The sequence below is a fragment of the Balaenoptera borealis genome, assembly GCF_965194805.1.
Source record: "Balaenoptera borealis genome assembly, chromosome: 10".
Classification (NCBI taxonomy): Eukaryota; Metazoa; Chordata; class Mammalia; order Artiodactyla; family Balaenopteridae; genus Balaenoptera; species Balaenoptera borealis.
Window position 1 is genome coordinate 82,889,524 of NC_138874.1, and position 20,467 is coordinate 82,909,990.

General features: G+C 38.4%; 1 protein-coding gene across 3 annotated transcripts in view; it reads left to right on the forward strand.

Moving 5' to 3' along the window:
* The window catches only part of RPP30 (ribonuclease P/MRP subunit p30), a 28,261-nt gene extending 16,873 nt beyond the window's left edge, over positions 1–11,388 (forward strand). For 2 of the 3 annotated variants that reach the window (XM_082339616.1, XM_082339614.1), the window contains 5 exons: positions 4,958–5,074; positions 5,627–5,656; positions 6,032–6,069; positions 6,456–6,535; positions 10,038–11,388. In XM_082339616.1, the coding sequence (XP_082195742.1) occupies positions 4,958–5,074; positions 5,627–5,656; positions 6,032–6,069; positions 6,456–6,535; positions 10,038–10,147 (375 nt within the window). In that variant the 3' untranslated portion in view covers positions 10,148–11,388. The remainder of the gene's footprint in view (positions 1–4,957; positions 5,075–5,626; positions 5,657–6,031; positions 6,070–6,455; positions 6,536–10,037) is intronic. The other variant, XM_082339615.1, reaches the window with a different exon arrangement.
* Positions 11,389–20,467: the final 9,079 nt, after the last annotated feature.

Consider the following 20,467-nt stretch of genomic DNA (forward strand, 5'->3'; position numbering starts at 1 on the left):
GCAGCTTTAGGGTGGGGTAGATGTGAATTACCTCCTTGATGCAGGTGATGGAATTGAGACTCAGGTAGTTTGTGGCTCACAACAGATACTTGTCTCTCTCAAAGGTTGACTTGGGATTTGTACTTAAGCTTTGATCCTAAATCTGCTGTCATTTCCCACTGGGAAATGCTATTTAAAATTACTTTACAGCAGAGCTCTTTGTTAAGCACAGAATAATTCCATATTTTAAAACGTGATCTTTATGAATTCAGGTTTTGAGAAGAATTTTTTTAAGCAGCACGTATCTTCACCTTCCCTTTGATTTTTTTTTTTTTACAGTGTTAGTGCCATTCAACAATAACTTCAAGTTTATTGAGCCATTTCCAGTGATTGTATGTTTTATGCTCTCTTTCCGATGTTTTCCCCTCAGCATTTCCTTTAACCCTAATCCATTTCTGTCTTCATGGTCCAGTTAGTCTCCACTAGGAGAAATCCAGTAAATAGTATCTGAAGCAGTGAGGTTGTTCCAGGAGTCTTGCCATATATCCTTGAGTTGGGTGTGAGTGCTCTATAAACTTTGTTTTTCATCACACATATTGTGAACCTAACTATGTTAAGTACCTTATCGATCCAGTACTTGGAGCAGTGCCAGCAAACCTGTCAGGATCAAAAAAATGTCTGTGTGGCCAAAAAAAAAAAAAAAAAAACTATCAGAAACAAAGTTAGAAGGACTAATGACAGACTGGTAGAAATAGTTTCACTTATATCATAGACAGGTGACTAATCTCTGTAATATATAAAGAGCTCCTAGAAGTTGATACTGTTAAAAAAAAAAAAAAAGAGAGAGATGATCAATCCAAAAAAATGGATTAAGAATATGGAAAAGACATTTCACAGGAAAGGAAATACAAATGGCCTTTTAACAAATGAAAAGATGCTTAAATTCATCATGCTAAGAGAAATTCACATTAAAATCACCTCTCTGATTGGCACAAACCCAGAAGTTTGATGATACACTTTTGTGAGGCTGTGGGAAAGTAGGCATTCTCATACTTTGATTGTAGCAGTGTAATTGGAACAATGCTTATGGGGCAGTGGGTAATTTGGCAACAACTATCAAAATTATAAATGCTTTACCCTCTGACCTAGTGTATTAGTTTCCTGGGGCTACCATAACAAAGGACCACAAATGGGGTGGCTTAAACTAACAGAAATGTATTGGCTCACAGTTCTGGAGACTGGGAGTCTGAAATCAAGACATTACTGGGGTTATGCTCCCTCTGAAACCTTAGGGGAATCCTTCTTTGTCTCCTCCTAGCTTTTGATGGTTTGCTGGCAATCTTTGGTGGTCCTTGGCTTGCAACTGCATAACTCCCATCTCTACCTGTCTTTACAACATGTTCTTTCTCCCTGTCTTCACATGGCCATCATCTTATAAGGACACCAGTCCTACTGGATTAGGGGTCTGCCCTATCCCAGTGTGACCTCATCTTAACTAATTACATCTACAATGATGCTGTTTCCAATTAAGGTTACATCCTAAGGTACTGAGGATTAGGACCCCAGCATAACCTTTTATGGGGGGAAACAATTGAACCCATAATATCCAGCAATCCCACTTTAGTGTTTATTCTACAGATAGACTGGAACGACCCAAAATCTATCAGTAGAGGCTTGGGTAAATGCCATACCGCTGCAGTGGAGTACTCTGCAGCTGTAAAGCAATGCTGAAGTTAGGAGCTGACGTGGAAAACCCTTCAAGTCAGAACCAGAATGTAGTAGGCTACCTGTGGGGTAAGAAAGAGGAAAAATAATAATATATATTCATGTTTGCTTGTATTTGTATGAAGAAACTCTGGAAAAAGACACAAGAAGTTAGTGAAAGTGATTATGGGAGGTGTGGGTGGGGCAAGTGGGAGCAGAGATACAGTGAAGACTTTTTATTGCTTTCTTATGTTACTTGATTTGTGAATCATGTGAACAAGTTACCTGTCTCAAAGAATGATACCAGGAATGACACCAAGAGTATCATCCTTTCGAATTCAATAAAGAACTAATTTTTATGAAATTAACAGGGAATCTGTATATTGTCCCAGTAATCAACCCCCTATTTCCTTTCTCTCTTCTTTCTCTTAAGCTTTGCTTAGTTCTTGGAATTTTACCATCACCATCTCTTTTCAAATATCACACACCTGTTCTTGGTATGTAGCATCGTTATGACTGTTATTTCTCATTAGTAAAGAAATCATCTGCCTATTCCAGAACCTTTGGTCAGAGATGCAAACAAAAGCTAATCAGGTGGGCACTGGCATTCTTTATGAAAAGGCTGTTATGAACAATCAGTTGATGAGCTTAAGGCAATTTACATTAAAATGGTCTTAGAAGCAGGAGCTCAGGTAATGAGTCTGTATTTCATCTATCTAAAAATTTTAAATAAGGTGTTATGAAAGAAATGTTCACAACCTTCAGTAGCACATTATCTTCAGTTTCTCTGAGAGTTTTCAGCTTGAAAGTGAATTTGATTAATGTACTAAGATCAGAATCAGAACTTTTTTCTTAAAAAATAATTAAGCGGATAATTATGTCCATTTAACCCTCTCCACCCCCACAAAAAGGAGTTTTTATTTTGATCTGGTCCCCAAGTGTGGGGGGCAGCAAATTTTCCAGAATCCTTTGGGACCTGGTCACCTAGTTCTGTGTGTCATCACATCTTTTATGTCCCCTCTTCTCCATCCTACCGACTTGTGTTTTAGTTCAGCAGCTAGAGGGATGAGGAAGAGAAATACCTGTAAGTAAGCCTCTTTGGCTAATTAGTAGTTTTGGTAAGAGAAATAGCCAGGGGGATAGTTGAGACTACGGTTAAAGGACATGTTTTGGTTTATCTGTGAATTTCAGGTTGCCAAGTTAACCCTGGTTTCTTTTGTGATGGATAATCCATAGTGAACAGCATTATCACATGACCTCTTTTCCATAAGCTACTATTTATTCACTCAGAATATAAATATATTAAATGTTTTTTGTATAAAAGACAGTTCTGTGTTACAAAGAAGTATCATGATACCAGCTCTCAAGTGTACAAGTTAGGCAGGGAGAATGAGGTATATATTTATGGCACAAAGAGTATCATAACAGACATCATTCCCAGATATAATTAACACAAGCCAAAGAATTGGAGGCAGGAAAAAGTTGTCTAAAAAGGAGAGAGGGGGAGGTTGCAGTGTGGAAAATAGCATGTAAATGCTAATTAAACTAATATCAGATATATAGGGAAATCTAAAATAAAATCTGGGCACCTCAAGGCAGGCAGAAAAGTTAAGGAAAGGGAAGATAGGGGGGTGGGCAGAAGAAAAGAAGTCTGTGTTCAGGAAGGGCAAGTGGAAGGAATCTGACAGGCACATGTGAATTAAATCAAGGTGGGTGGACTGCCAGATCTGAAGAAGACAGGTTTTTCCAGTCCTTGTAACACTCAGGAGTAGACCTCCAGCAGTCACAGCTGGACCAGCCCCAACTCATCCTCTGGGTAATAAATAGAAAATCGTTTGCCAGGCAGAGACTTGGACCATACTGCCTGGTCTTTGCCTGCTTTTCCCCCTTTGCTCCTTTGAAAGACCGCTGCAACCAAGCGACTTTGCCGTCCTGACTCTGATTATCACTTCCATGCTAAAATCCTTAGATGCTTCGTGTGGCTGTTAAGATTAATTCTGTCTCCGTTTGGCACTTCCCATCCTCTTCAGCCCCCGCTCTCCCACCACAGGGCTCTCCTCATTCTCTCCTCCCCAGCCTTTGACTTTCTCTGCATGCTCCCATGCTTCCTCCAACCCTAGAGCCTCTTCACATACTGCCCCCTCCCTCTGCAAACGCTCCTCTCTCTGCTAGTCAATTGATTAAGTCCTTCCTCACCCACTCCCAGACTTCTTGATGGCACTTAGCACAGTGGAAGTTTTGTGTTTTTGTGTAATTAATTATTTGATGGTCTCCCCCACTAAACTGGAAGCTCTTACAAGAGAGGGACCATGTCAGCTTTTGCTCACCCATTCCCCCGCACAGCTGGCTTAAAAACCTATCTGTTGTGAATGGATGAAGATTTGAATCACTCATCAGGGAAGCTGCATAGTGTAGTAGATCCAATTGCCACTTCTTCCAGGCTGTTTTCTTACCTGTGGATGCCTACCTATTAAGAACATCTTAAATAAGAAAGAAGTTTCTTTATCTCATGTAAAAGGCCAAGCTGGTATGGTAAGCTGGGCAGAATTGTCAAGGGCCCAGGTTGCTTTCATCTTTTTTGCTGGGCATCCATGAGCCCCGTTTAAGATCAGGGGCTCTGTTAGTAAAGAAAAAGGGGAGAAGAGAAGAGATAGCGGGGCAGTTAGCTGTCTCTGCCGCAGTGCCTTCTAAAGGTATTGTAGGGGTTAAGTAAATACATAAGACTCTTAGCACAGTGCCTAGCGCATGGCACTCAACTGTGGCTGTTAGTTTCTTCCTTCAACATTTGCATAATAAATGACTTACCTGAGAGGGGTTCCACTCCTGTTCTTTGGACATTTTTCAGCTCATTTCTTTGTCTCTTCATTCTTGGGTCAAATTACTTGGTTTACTATGTTTGCAAACAGTTTATCCTGCATGTAGGGAACACATCTCCAGTTTCCTTTTGATAGTTCATGGAGTAGTAGCCCTTCTGCCACCCCACTGGGACGTTGCTCTCCTCAGCCTCTTGATGATTCCTGTTTATATAAAGTCAGCTTCCCCACAGCTAAAATAAACTCTGTTGAGACAGGGCCACAGATCTGTTTTCTTCTCCCGTAGATGGTGCCATTCGGGCACAAATCCGCCTTTATTCAAGGCTGTACCTGGACATGCAGGAGGTGGGCAGTGCGGGGAGAGGGGTGTGAGGAGGGAGGTGAGGGGGAAGTTCAGTGAAAATAAAGTAAGACAGTGTGTGTTTAGCTTTGACAGTTTATTTTCTTTATTTCCTGTGAAGGCAATTGACCGAGGTGTGGGCTTTGAACTTGTCTATAGCCCCGCTATCAAAGACTCCACAATGAGAAGGTACACAATTTCCAACGCCCTCAATTTGATGCAGGTCTGCAAAGGAAAGGTATGGTTCCATAATTTTAGGATATTTTTCAAACCTAGCAGTTTATTATTATTAATATACTGGGGTTATCAAGCTGACCCCATTTCCTTAAAGCAGAAAGTTCTCAAGGCACAGCAACAGATTCTCCCATTTCAAAGAGCTCTGCAAGTTTTAAGAGAAAGAAAAATATCCTAGGGAAGAATAATATGAGGGGGGAAAAGTGTTGAAAGTCTTTATCTTTCAGTGAAGAATTGGCCGTTTACCTACTGTGAAAGAATCATCTAGATACAGTTATCATCATTGAGTTGAATTAAGGTTATATGACCTTTTCAACTAGTTTTTTAAAACTAATGCATCTTTTCTAAGATCTGTTGGGAAGGCTTCTTGTTCTGTTTCTTATTTTAGGCTGCCTTTAGTTTGGCATGAGGTCTTTCAGCCTTTCACTTTATTTACCTTAACTTTAGAAGAAGTTGGTATTTATGTTAAAACTTGATTACTGGTTATTTGTATTATAAGACTTCAATTTTTTTGACATTTATCTAAGATTAATATTGATTACTTTCTATTTCGTAGAATGTAATTATATCTAGTGCTGCTGAAAGGGTAAGTCTGGCATTAAGTACTTTATTTTCCCTTTTCAAGTTAAGTTAGTCATGTAATAAAGGTTTATTGCATGTTTTCATTTTTAATTGCATTTGCTCATTGTAATTGCTGAAGAGTAAAATTTATCTCCATTCCTTTGGGGCTTCAAATTTTGCTTATATAAATAGTTTTTCCTTTAAATTGTTGCAAAATGCTTTTCAAGGATCTTTTATATTTTCAAAAATGTAAGTAACCTGTCAAAATTATAAGGACTTAAATTTATGCAGTTGACTTCCTTGTTTTTAGATACTTAAGCATCCTGTTTACTGCAGATGAAGTCACTGAAATGTTATGAATAACTTCTTTCATATCTATTTTTTGTTCATTTTATTTTAGCCTTTAGAAATAAGAGGCCCATACGATGTGGCAAACTTGTATCCTTTTCTGAGTAAGAAGTCATTGAAATTTTCTTTTGGGAAATTTGGAATTTGGTATGTTATACTTTAACAAGATTTTTTAACCTTTTACTATGAATTTATCAATTAATAGCTTCAAAACCAAATTACATCAGGTTGTGAGAACTTCATCCTTTTGTTTTCTGGATTAAGGGTGAAATAGAAAAAGGGGGAAAGAAGGACTCTATAAAAGCTTAGAGTTAAATGAGTCTTTTCTCAAATGCCTGTTCCATTTGGACTAAGAACTATAGAATTAAAGTGTCTCTCTCAGTGCCTCTCCCTGGTGAACTGGCGTTGTCAGTTATGTTTCTGTTAGTCTCCTGTCCTCAGCTGACTCTGGGTTGAAATCTTTAACGACCCCCCAGAGGGTTGCTGTTTGGGCTGTCGGAAAGTGACGCCAAGGCCGCAGTGTCCACCAACTGCCGAGCGGTGCTTCTGCACGGAGGTGAGCAAGTCCTTCCAAGAAAAACACCGAGTGGTCATGTTAAGAACCAGTCATTTCTGTGAACAGTTGAGCCATATCTACTTTCATTATCCTGCCCCTCAGAGTTCCTTTAGGGTCATCTTTTCTGAACCTGTTTAGCCATACCCATCAGTGCTTTCTCACCCTTTACTTCAGGTTTTATTTTCTGTAATTTGTGGAATGAATATAGTTTGCCTTCCAGAAATGAGTATTGAATGTGTTCTCTCCAGTTCTGCACGTGTGTCCCCGCCTACATTTTGATAGGCTTCTAAACTCCCTTTTTCCTCCATAGGGACATGGTTTCCCTGCTGAAAATCACTGTTTTAGAGAACTGAACGGTGAAAAATATATGTTAAGCCAGTTATGAGGAACGCAAAAGCACCAAATACATTTTTAAAAATCCCGCTAACAAACTCAAATCATAACTTTTCACATTTATTACAACTTGTGATTCTTTTCTCATTTTTGGTTTACATGTTCAATTATGCACAGACTACACATTTTTTACTCACATTTCATTTATATGTATCTTCCTCCTCACCTTAATTTCACTACTTGAAGGCACTGAATTTCTTATTCATCAGATGATAAAAATTGAACTAGAAGTGTTTGACATGCTAGGACTTTGGAGAATAAAAATGAGGCTTTTTAAAAGAAAAATATTTACACTTTTCATCTGCTGTTTTATCTTCATTCTCTTTGTAATTTTTAGCATTACTGGTAGTGGTCAAGAAGTAATTGACTTAATATCACCCAGATGAATGTTAAACTTCAGAATTGGTTGCTACATATAAACTGGGTGATTTAGCATATGAATAGTTAGGTTATTGAGGGCTTGTGTATTATGTCTGAATTTTAGTGGTCTGGTTTCCACTTCGTAGAACTGGTTAGTGTATTAACTTACCATGAATTAGATGATTTTGCTTTTGTTTTCGACATTTTTAGTTTGAGATTGTTGTATTATATAGCCTAGACCCATCACATAAGCTCTGGGAATGACCAAATTAATTAAAACTTTATCAAGATTTTCTTGAAATTAGGGAACAGTTGGTTCACACTGGTAGTTCTGCCATTATTTTTGTCTACTTTAAATGAACATAAGGAATCGTCAAGATTTGGATAACAATTAGTGGTCTAAAACAGACTGAGACAAGGAAAGGAAATTAATTTTTAAAATTTAGTAGGGAAAAATATGAAGATCTGTGCTTCATAAAACTCAGCTATTCAAAATAAGTTATATATAAAGCTAGGCTTTTACAGAAGCTAAACTAAAAGAAGCCTTGTGGACTTTAGCATTCCCATTCATTCTAGTTGTGCCCGGGACAGTCCTAGTTTATGCCTGCTGTCCCTGCAGAATTAACAGCACATCTACAGGATGTTATAATTACCCTGACTTTAGTTGACATTGGGATGAATTTGAGACAGCAGTTTCAAAATTCAATTTACTAGGACTGCAAATTCAGCCTAAGGTTACATTAGAAGAAATACAAGATTCTGAGGCAGGAAGATTCAAAGTGTCATCATTATCCTCTGCACTGATAAGTCCCGGCTGGCATCTGTATCATCCTGAGTGCCACATTTAAGAAGGACAGCACTGCACTGAAGCACTACCAGAAGATGGTTAATTCTTGGAGGGTGTGAAAACCTTATCATGAGAGCAATTGTTGAAAGCAGTGCAGGAATGGATACCTGGAAAACAGAAGACTTGGGACACGCAGTAGCTGGGCTTCTACATTGGAAGGCTTGCTACAAGGCATCACAGTTAGATGGGTCCTGTGGGATTCTAGAAACCAATGAATAGCAGTTCTAAGGAGGTTGTGGGGAGGGGACAGAGGAAAGAGGTTCAAGATCTAAAAGAGTTACTTTATCTGATAATTATAAAAGTCTTGTTTTTCAACGGTTTATAATCTGTTGTCTTAGATTAAGAAGTAAATGATCATGTGATGTAAAAAAAAATATTTCTGAGGTGGAACTAAAATAATTTTGAAACTAATGCATTTTGTTTTGTTACAGAGTATTGATTTTCACAATTTAATTTTTGTCTTTTTATTCGTTCCACTGATTTTTAGACTTTTACTCATAATCATAGTGATAAAATAAACATCTCTAAATGTAACATTTTTTGGAAATCATGGACAATTTCTGTTTATTTTGAGGTTCTCTGATTATGTTGGTATTTTAATGACCTTGAGAGCAGTTTTGTCCCTTTTATAAATTAAAATGCTTTTAAATAACTGGCAAAGATTTAGTAGACTTGGTAAATTAATCCTGATAAATGAGAAGGTAATGTTTAACTTTTAGAATTGACTTTTGTACATGAAATAAGAAATAATTCTTAACTAAATTTATGTTTATCAAATCCTTTTGATTTTTATCTCCTTTGTATCCAAAGGGTCACTCTTTCTCTCCTCCCCAGTCCTTCCCTGTTTCCTAAGGACTAAGCTTAAATCTCTTTTCACAGCACTGTGGCCCTTCACAAGCTACCAGCCTCGTTTCCCCCTAATTTTTTCATGCTCCTCCTTTACACCGGCCATATCGTCCCCAAAGTGTATTAGATTCTTCGTACCTCTCTCTCTATGCCTTTGCAAAGGAACACTTTCCTCTCCTTTCCTTTTCCTTCTTCCCTATTCTTAGCATCACTTCTTTCATGATACCTTCCAGATTCATCCAGGCAGAGTTACTTCTTGTGGTGCCTCCATTCCTATTATATTTGCCCCAGATGTGCTATCTCAGTGTGTGGTAGGAAGAAGCACTCTATTAGGCATCCTGAGATCCTCTGTAGATGACACAGAGCCTGGCCCCTTAGTACATTTTTAGCAGAAGTTAGCTACATTTAAGTTGAACTCTGCTAGCAACCTGACCTAAACATTTAATAATTCCCATTCTTCTTTGTTCACTGTCACCAATATATGAGATCAATAACCATGTGCGTTATTCCTCATTCACTCAACAAGTATTTCTTAAACACCTGTTAAATAACCAGGCATTGTTGGATGTTCACCACGCAATTGATTCTTCAGAGGTATAATCATGATCTAGTGGGGGACACAGATAATGAATGGTCTGTGCTGTAAAATGAAGTGAGCACACACACAACCAGGGAAGCAGACTGTTGTAGTTGCCGTCTTGATTCATTTGTCTTTCTACCACACTTTAAGCATGTGCTGCACCAAGCTCTGAAACTTGGGTTTTGGCTACATAAGATGCCTCGGACAGACCATTAGAGATAACCTGCCCTATAGTTTTACCCTTGGGGTAGTCCCTTTGGAATGAACTAGATGTTAAAAATATACAGATATTTGTAGAAGCTGGTGGTGGGGAAAGGTGAGAACTGTAAATGGCATCAACACTCACAGCAGTTTATTATGGTTTCATCATTTACTCATGCTGTAAGTCACAGTAACATGGGGATGCTTGTTAAAACCACCTCTTTTGAAATCATGGCTTAACTTCGGGCACTTTGGTTTCCCTGTTTGTCTTATAGAAACTAGAAAAACTGCTTTTGGAATTATTTCCACGGTGAAGAAACCTCGGACATTAGAAGTAGATGATGATTCTCTTCCAGCCTGCAAGAAAGCCAAGTGTGAGAGCTGAAACGAGTCCCCCTGTCTCTGTCAACACTCCCTTCTGCCTTTTGAGAATCCATCAGCCACAACAGAAACGGAACCTCCGTATGATTCACTATTTTCACTTGAAGCTAGATACCCGTAGTGTATAAAAGCAGTCTTATATTTAAGCCATTAAAATAACAAAACCTAGTAAAGCATTAAAAAAAAAAAAAAAGGCTGCCCCCATAATGAATTTAGATATTTTAAGAGAAAAGCAAAGACCAGTTCATTTATCCTTTCCGTTAAGTGATAAATGGAAGGTATAATTGAATAAGATGTTTCAATATTTCAAGAGACTCTTTAAAAATGTTTCTTGCTCATTTAAAAGTTCATGCTTTTCAGCTTTACTTGATATACATGGCTTATTTTTTAATTTTACTACTCAAAAAGTGGTTATTTTGAGGACTCTTAAAACTTATGTTAAGGGGTTGGCTTTTAGTTGATCTACTCTTGCTTTAAGCCTCTCTTTCATTATGGTCATCAAGTCCAAGTCCTTCCTAAAAGGAATTGCTATAAAATTTGTGGAAGAAAAGGGAAAGTGCACGTAAAATCACACTTGGCCTCTTCCTTTGCTGCTTCTTACCTCCGTGATGTCCTTGAAATAGGATTCCTTTGAGTTGGAAGCCCCTGAAAACCTAATATTGATTTTCCTAATTGCTATAGTAAAAATCTCAAAGCACTGGACTCAATCAACTTTGGAAATAATTTTTTTAATAACAGGATCATTATATTAAGGAGAAGTAGCCTTTTTTGTAAATATCTGCATTTATACTATATTGATATTAAGAACATCATTTAAATGAAGCTAAGAACACTGTTCTGAGAGTCAGAGAAAAGATAATTTTAAAAAGAGAAAGCTTTACACCAGACTCACTTATGAATTTAGATCCTTAAATAAGATATTGGTAAAACAGAGTATACCATAACCGGGTGAGATTTATTCTAGAAATGTAAGGATTTTTCAGTTCTTTTCAATGTACTATACTTTATCATATTAATAGGTCAAATGAGAAAAATCAGAATCATCTTAATAGATGCCAGTAAGACATTTGATAAAATTAAAGTCCATTCCTGATTTTAAAAAAATAAACAAGAATAAAAACCCTTGACAAAATACAAATAGAAGAATATTTCACACATACATGTATATGTTCATTTCTCTTTATATATTGTATATATATTAAGCATCATGGTTCTAAAAATAAAGCATTCTTTACTTCCTCTTAAGCAATATGATGGATTAGCCTACTACACTCCCTCCATAAAACTCATGGCCACTGCTCCTGAACCCTCACACCCAGAGTCTGCCACTTCCTTGAGAGTGCCAGCTTGCTTCTGCCTTCACCCCACTTGGATTCACCAAAAGTTAGGTGTGTGTTTATTCACGAGTCTGTTTATGCCATTGTATTTAGCATTGTAAAATTAATATAAGTTAATTTAAAATTATAAAAACTGATGAACCAGGAGGGGAAAAAAAGGAATTCCCTGGAAAATTAATGCTTTTGAAAAGTTTGAAAAAGATGAGTCATTAAAAAGAATTGTCAAAATAGGTGTGAGCAAGACAACTAGATTTAGAGGAGATCCAGTGGAAATTCTGCACTTGGATTGCTTTCCAGAGCCTTTATAAGTTCTTTTTTCATCTTCTTTTTTTTTAATTGAGGTAACATTGTTTATAACATTGTTTTAAGTGTATACATTATAATTCAACTCGTGTACATTACAGCTTGCCAGCAGAAGTTTCATCCATCACCATACAGTTGACTCCTTACCCGTTTTGCTTTCCCGCCCATCCCTCCTTCCCCGCTGGTAACAACTACTCTGTTCTCTTTATCTATGTGTTTGTTTTTGTTTCATTTAGTTTGTTCTTTTTCTTTTTTTTCCCCCCACATAAGAGTGAAATCATACAGTATTTGTCTTTCTCTATCTGACTTATCTCATTTAGCATAATACCCTCAAGGTCCATCAGTGGTGTCACAAATGGCAAGATTTCCTCTAACTTTATGGCTGAGTAGTATTCCATTTTATATATATGTGTGTGTGTGTGTATGTGTGTGTGTGTGTGTATATACACACACCACATCTTTATCCACTCATTTGTTGATGGACATTTAGGTTTTTTCCATATCTTGGCTATATAAATAATGCTGTAGTGAACATAGGAGTATGTATATATTTACGAATTTGTGCTTTCATATTCTTTGGATAAATTCCCAGAAGAGGAATAGCTGGATCATATGGTAGTTCTATTCTTAATTTTTTGAAGAATCTCCATAGTGTTTTCCTTAGTGACTGGACCAATTTACATTCCTACCAATAGTGTATGAGGGTTCCCTTTTCTCGACATTCTCTCTATAACATTTCTTATTTCTTGCCTTTTTGATAATAGCCATTCTAACAGGCTATCAGGCGTGCCATAGGTATTAGCATTATCTTTCCGCATATATCTCCTCAGGCAAGGGAAACAAATGCAAAACTAAACAGCTGCACAGCAAAAAAACTATCAACAAAACGAAAAGACAACCAACAAGGACCTACTGTATAACACAGGGAACTATAATCAGTATTCTGTAATAACCTATAAAGGAAAAGAATCTGGAAATATACATATATATATGTGTGTGTGTGTGTGTAAAAAAGTTTTTGTCAGGTTAAAAAAAAAGACTACCTACTGAATGGGAAAATATTTTAAAATCACATATCTGATGAGGGGTTAATAGCCAAAATATATAAAAAACTCATACAACTCAACAACAAAAAACCAAACAACCCAATTTAAAAATGGGCAGAGGGGGCTTCCCTGGTGGTGCAGTGGTTAAGAGGCCACCTGCCAATGCAGGGGACATGGGTTCGAGCCATGGTCCGGGAAGATCCCACATGCCGCAGAGCGACTAAGCCCATGTGCCACAACTACTGAGCCTGCAAGCCACAACTGCGGAACCCATGTGCCACAACTACTGAAGCTCGCATGCCTAGAGCCCATGCTCCACCGCAATGAGAAGCCCACACACCGCAACCAAGAGTAGCCCCCACTTGCCACAACTAGAGAAAGCCTGCGTGCAGCAACAAAGACCCAACACAGCCAAACATAAATAAATAAAATAAAAATAAAAATGGGCAGAAGATCTGAAAAATGTCCAATATGTCTTTGGACATTTTTCCAAAGAAGATGTACCGATAGCCAATAGGCACATGAAAAGATGCTCAACATTACTAATTATGCAAATCAAAGCTAAATGAAATATCACTTTTCTTTCTTCTTTAAAGAAACTGGAACTCAAGAGCAAACTGTAGATCTCCCATCAGTGGAGCCATACTTCCAAGAATAGGCTTTGACCTTTAAAAGATTGGCACGTGAGTGTACATTTATATATTTTAAACTTAAAATGTCTAAGGGGATGTATGTTCAACTTTTTTTTGATGCCCCACCATAATCTGCTTTTTCAACCAACTGACTATATTTTAGCCCCAACTGTACCAGGTATAATATTGAGGTCTTTCATGTTATATTAGAAAGGAGGAAAAGTTAATGACACAATATGAGTCTTCTTGAAAAATTCAAGAAAAGCAACTGGGTAAAGGTTAGAAATACAGGTGCTTTTTAGCACCTGTATTTCAAATACATTTGTTACGTATTTGCAGTTGTGCCTGCTTTCTGTTTATGAACAGGTGCTTATCCTATTGTTCAAAATAGGAGGGCATGATGGCTGGTTACCAGTGAAGAGCAGCAGGTGGGCTTCTTTAAAGTTTGCTTTTGTTAGAACATGAACTTAGTTGCAACAAGATGACAGTACCTTCAATAAAAGTTCAGCAAAGTGGTCAATTATAAATACAAAAGCCAATAGTTTTAATTAACAATAACATGTTATAAAATACCATTTTAAAAGATGCCCCTGAGGGAGGAGCTTCAAGATGGCGAAGGAGTAAGACATGGAGATCACCTTCCTCCCCACAAATACATCAGAAATACATCTACATGTGGAATAACTCCTACAGAACACCTACTGAATGCTGGCAGAAGACGTCATACCTCCCAAAAGGCAAGAAACTCCCCACGTACCTGGGTAGGGCAAAAGAAAAAAGAAAAAACAGAGACAAAAGGATAGGAATGGGACCTGCATCAGTGGGAGGGAGCTGTCAAGGAGAAAATGTTTCTTCACACTGGGAAGCCCCTTCATGGCCAGAGATTGCGGGTGGTGGAGGGGGGAAGCTTCGGAGCCACGGAGGAGAGCGCAGCAACAGGGCTGTGGAGGGCAAAGTGGAGAGATTCCCGCACAGAGGATCGGTGCCGACCAGCACTCAGCAGCCCGAGAGGCCTGTCTGCTCACCCGCTGGGACGGGCGGGGGCTGGGAGCTGAGGCTTGGGCTTCGGAGGTCAGATCCCAGGGAAAGGACTGGGGTTGGCTGCGTGAGCACAGCCTGAAGGGGGCTAGTGCGCCACAGCTAGCTGGGAGGGAGTCTGGGAAAAAGTCTGGAGCTGCCAAAGAGGCAAGAGACCATTGTTTCGGGGTGCGCGAGGAGAGGGGATTCAGAGTGCCGCTTAAAGGAACTCCAGAGACGAGCGTGAGCCGCGGCTATCAGTGTGGACCCCAGAGACGGGCATGAGACGCTAAGGCTGTGGCTGCAGCCACCAAGAAGCCTGTGTGCAAGCACAGGTCACTATCCACACCTCCCCTCCTGGGAGCCTGTGCAGCCCGCCACTGCCAGTGTCCCGTGATCCAGGGACAGCTTCCCTGGGATACCACACGGCGCACCTCAGGCTGGTGTGTCACGCTGGCCTCTGCTGCCACAATCTCGCCCTGCATTCCTTACCCCTTCCTCCCCCAGGCCTGAGTGAACTAGAGCCCCCAAATCAGCTGCTCCTTTAACCCCGTCCTGTCTGGGCGGGAACAGATTCCCTCAGGCAGCCTACACGCAGAGGTGGGTCCAAATCTAAAGCTGAACCCCGGGAGCTGTGCAAACAAAGAAGAGAAAGGGAAATTTCTCCCAACAGCCTCAGGAGCAGCGGAGTAAATCTCCACAATCAACTTGATGTACCCTGCATCTGTGGAATACCTGAATAGACAATGAATCATCCCAAATTGAGGAAGTGGACTTTGGGAGCAATGATATATTTTTTCCCCCCTTTTTCTCTTTTTGTAAGTGTGTATGTGTATGCTTCTATGTGTGATTTTGTCTATATAGCTTTGCTTTTACCATTTGTCCTAGGGTTCTGTCTGTCCGTTTTTTTTTTTTTTTTGCTTCTTTTGTTTTTAATATAGTTTTTAGCGCTTCTTATCATTGGTGGATTTGTTTTTTGGTTTGGTTGCTCTCTCTTCTTTTTTTTTTTTTATTAAAAAAATTTTTTTTAATAATTATTTTTTATTTTATTTTATTCTATCTTCTTCTTTCTTTCTTTCTTTCTTTTTTCTCCCTTTTATTCTGAGCTATGTGGATGACAGGCTGTTGGTGCTCCAGCCAGGCGTCAGGGCTGTGCCTTAGAGTTGGGAGAGCCAAGTTCAGGACATTGGTCCACAAGAGACCTCCCAGCTCCACATAATATCAAATGGCGAAAATCTCCCAGAGATCTCCATCTCAACGCCAAGACCCAGCTCCACTCAACAACCAGCAAGCTACACTGCTGAACAAACTATGCCAAACAAGTAGCAAGACAAGAACACGACCCCACCCATTAACAAAGAGGCTGCCTAAAATCATAATAAGGTCACAGACACCCCAAAACACACCACCAGACGTGGACCTGCCCACCAGAAAGACAAGATCCAGCCTCATGCACCAGAACACAGGCACTAGTCCCCTCCACCAGGAAGCCTACACAACCCACTGAACCAACCTTAGCCACTGGGGGCAGACACCAAAAACAACAGGAACTACGAACCTGCAGCCTGTGAAAAGGAGACCCCAAACAGTAAGTTAAGCAAAATGAGAAGACAGAGAAACGGCAGATGAAGGAGCAAGGTAAAAACCCACCAGACCTAACAAATGAAGAGGAAATAGGCAGTCTACCTGAAAAAGAATTCAGAATAATGATAATAAAGATGGTCCAAAATCTTGGAAAGAGAATGGAAAAAATACAAGAAACGTTTAACAAGGACCTAGAAGAACTAAAGAGCAAACAAACAGTGATGAACAACCCAATAAATGAAATCAAAAATTCTCTACAAGGGATCAGTAGCAGAATAACTGAGGCAGAAGAACGGATAAGTGACCTGGAAGATAAAATAGTGGAAATAACTATTGCAGAGCAGAATGAAGAAAAAAGAATGAAAAGAATTGAGGACAGTCTCAGAGACCTCTGGGACAACATTAAACACACCAACATTCGAATTATATGGGTCCCAGAAAAAGAAGAGAAAAAGAAAGGGACTGAGGAAATATTTGAAGAGATTATAGTTGAAAAGTTCCCTAATATGGGAAAGGAAATATATAATCAAGTCCTGGAAGCACAGAGAGTCCCATACAGGATAAATCCAAGGAGAAACACACCAAGACACATACATAATAAGCAAACTATCAAAAATTAAATACAAACAAAATATATTAAAAGCAGCAAAGGAAAAACAACAAATAACACACAAGGGAATCCCCATAAGGTTAATGGCTGATCTTTCAGCAGAAACTCTGCAAGCCAGAAAGGAGTGGCAGGACATATTTAAAGTGATGAAGGAGAAAAACCGACAACCAAGATTACTCTACCCAGCAAGGATCTCATTCAGATTTCACGGAGAAATTAAAACCTTTACAGACAAGCAAAAGCTAAGATAATTCAGCACCACCAAACCAGCTTTACAACAAATGCTAAAGGAACTTCTCTAGGCAGGAAACACAAGAGAAGGAAAAGACCTACAATAACAAACCCAAAACAATTAAGAAAATGGTAATAGGAACGTACATATCGATAATTACCTTAAATGTAAATCGATTAAATGCTCCAACCAAAAGACATGGACTGGCTGAATGGATACAAAAACAAGGCCCGTATATATGCTGTCTACAAGAGACCCACTTCAGACCTAGGGACACATACAGACTGAAAGTGAGGGGATGGAAAAAGATATTCCATGCAAATGGAAATCAAAAGTAAGCCGGAGTAACAATTCTTATATCAGACAAAACAGACTTTAAAATAAAGACTATTACAAGAGACAAAGAAGGACAGTACATAATGATCAAGGGATCAATCCAAGAAGAAGATACAACAATTGTAAATACTTATGCACCCAACATAGGAGCACCTCAATACATAAGGCAAATACTAACAGCCATAAAAGGGGAAATCGACAGTAACACAATAATAGGGGACTCTAACACCCCACTTTCACCAATGGACAGATCATCCAAAATGAAAATAAGGAAACACAAGCTTTAAATGATACATTAAACAAGATGGACTTGTTTGATATTTATAGGACATTCCATCCAAAAACAACAGAATACACTTTCTTCTCAAGTGCTCATGGAACATTCTCCAGGATAGATCATATCTTGGGTCACAAATCAAGCCTTGGTAAATTTAAAATTGAAATCATATCAAGTATCTTTTCCGACCATAGTGCTATGAGACTAGATACCAATTACAGGAAAACATCTGTAAAAAATACAAACACATGGAGGCTAAACAATACACTACCTAATAACCAAGAGATCACTGAAGAAATCAAAGAGGAAATCAAAAAGTACCTAGAAACAAATGGCAATGAACACACGATGACCCAAAACCTCTGGGATGCAGCAAAAGCAGTTCTAAGAGGGAAGTTTATAGCAATACAATCCCACCTTAAGAAACAAGAAACATCTCAAATAAACAACCTAACCTTACACCTAAAGCAATTAGAGAAGGAAGAACAAAAAAAAAAAAAAAAACCCGGAAGTTAGCAAAAGGAAAGAAATCATAAAGTTCAGGTCAGAAATAAATGAAAAAGAAATGAAGGAAACAACAGCAAAGACCAATAAAACTAAAAGCTGGTTCTTTGAGAAGATAAACAAAATTGATAAACCATTAGCCAGACTCATCAAGAAAAAAAGGGAGAAGACTCAAATCAATAGAATTAGAAATGAAAAAGGAGAAGTAACAACTGACACTGCAGAAATACAAAGGATCATGAGAGATTACTACAAGCAACTATATGCCAATAAAATGGACCACCTGGAAGAAATAGACAAATTCTTAGAAATGCACAACCTTCCGTACTGAACCAGGAAGAAATAGAAAATATGAGCAGACCAATCACAAGCACTGAAATTGAAACTGTGATTAAAATCTTCCAACAAACAAAAGCCCAGGACCAGATGGCTTCACAGGCGAATTCTATCAAACATTTAGAGAAGAGCTAACACCTATCCTTCTCAAACTCTTCCAAAATATAGCAGAGGGAGGAACACTCCCCAACTCATTCTACGAGGCCACCATCACCCTGATACCAAAACCAGACAAAGATGTCACAAAGAAAGAAAACTACAGGCCAGTATCACTGATGAACATAGATGTAAAAATCCTCAACAAAATACTAGCAAACAGAATCCAACAGCACATTAAAAGGATCATACACCATGATCAAGTGGGGTTTATCCCAGGAATGCAAGGATTCTTCAATATGTGTAAATCAATCAATGTGATACACCATATTAACAAGTTGAAGGAGAAAAACCATATGATCATCTCAATAGATGCAGAGAAAGCTTTCGACAAAATTCAACACCCATTTATGATAAAAACCCTCCAGAAAGTAGGCATAGAGGGAACTTACCTCAACATAATAAAGGCCATATATGACAAACCCACAGCCAACGTCGTTCTCCATGGTGAAAAACTGAAACCATTTCCACTAAGATCAGGAACAAGACAAGGTTGCCCACTCTCACCACTATTATTCAACATAGTTTTGGAAGTTTTAGCCACAGCAGTCAGAAGAGAAAAAGAAATAAAGGAATCCAAATCGGAAAAGAAAAAGTAAAGCTGTCACTGTTTGTAGATGATATGATACTATACATAGAGAATCCTAAAGATGCTACCGGAAAACTACTAGAGCTAATCAATGAATTTGGTAAAGTGCAGGATACAAAATTAATGCACAGAAATCTCTTGCATTCCTATACACTAATGATGAAAAATCTGAAAGTGAAATTAAGAAAACACTCCCATTTACCATTGCAACAAAAAGAATAAAATAGGAATAAACCTTTGTAAGGAGACAAAAGACCTGTATGCAGAAAATTATAAGACACTGATGAAAGAAATTAAAGATGATACAAACAAATGGAGAGATATACCATGTTCTTGGATTGGAAGAATCAACATTGTGAAAATGACTATACTACCCAAAGCAATCTACAGATTCAATGCAATCCCTCTTAAACTACCACTGGCATTTTTCACAGAACTAGAACAAAAAATTTCACAATTTGTATGGAAACACAAAAGACCCTGAATAGCCAAAGCAATCTTGAGAAAGAAAAATGGAGCTGGAGGAATCAGGCTCCCGGACTTCAGACTATACTACAAAACTACAGTCATCAAAACAATATTGTACTGACACAAAAACAGAAATATAGATTAATGGAAAAGCATAGAAAGCCCAGAGATAAACCCACACACCAATGGTCAACTAATCTATGATAAAGGAGGCAAGCATATACAGTGGAGAAAAGACAGCCTCTTCAATAAGTGGTGCTGGGAAAACTGGACAGCTACATGTAAAAGAATGAAATTAGAGCACTCCCTAACACCATACACAAAAATAAACTCAAAATGGATTAAAGACCTAAATGTAAGGCCAGACACTATCAAACTCTTAGAGGAAGACATAGGCAGAACACTCTATGACATAAACCACAGTAAGGTCCTTTTTGACCCACCTCCTAGAGAAATGGAAATAAAAACAAAAACAAATGGGACCTAATGAAACTTAAAAGCTTTTGCACAGCAAAGGAAACCATAAACAAGACCAAGAAAAGACAACCCTCAGAATGGGAGAAAATATTTGCAAATGAAGCAACTGACAAAGGATTCATCTCCAAAATTTACAACCAGCTCCTGTAGCTCAATATCAAAAAAACAAACAACCCAATCCAAAAATGGGCAGAAGACCTAAATAGACATTTCTCCAAAGATGATATACAGATTGCCAACAAGCACGTGAAAGAATGCTCAACATCACTAATCATTAGAGAAATACAAATCAAAACTACAATGAGATACCATCTCACGTCGGTCATAATGGCCATCATCAAAAAATCTACAAACAATAAATGCTGGAGAGGGTGTGGAGAAAAGGGAACCTTCTTGCACTGTTGGTGGGAATGTAAATTG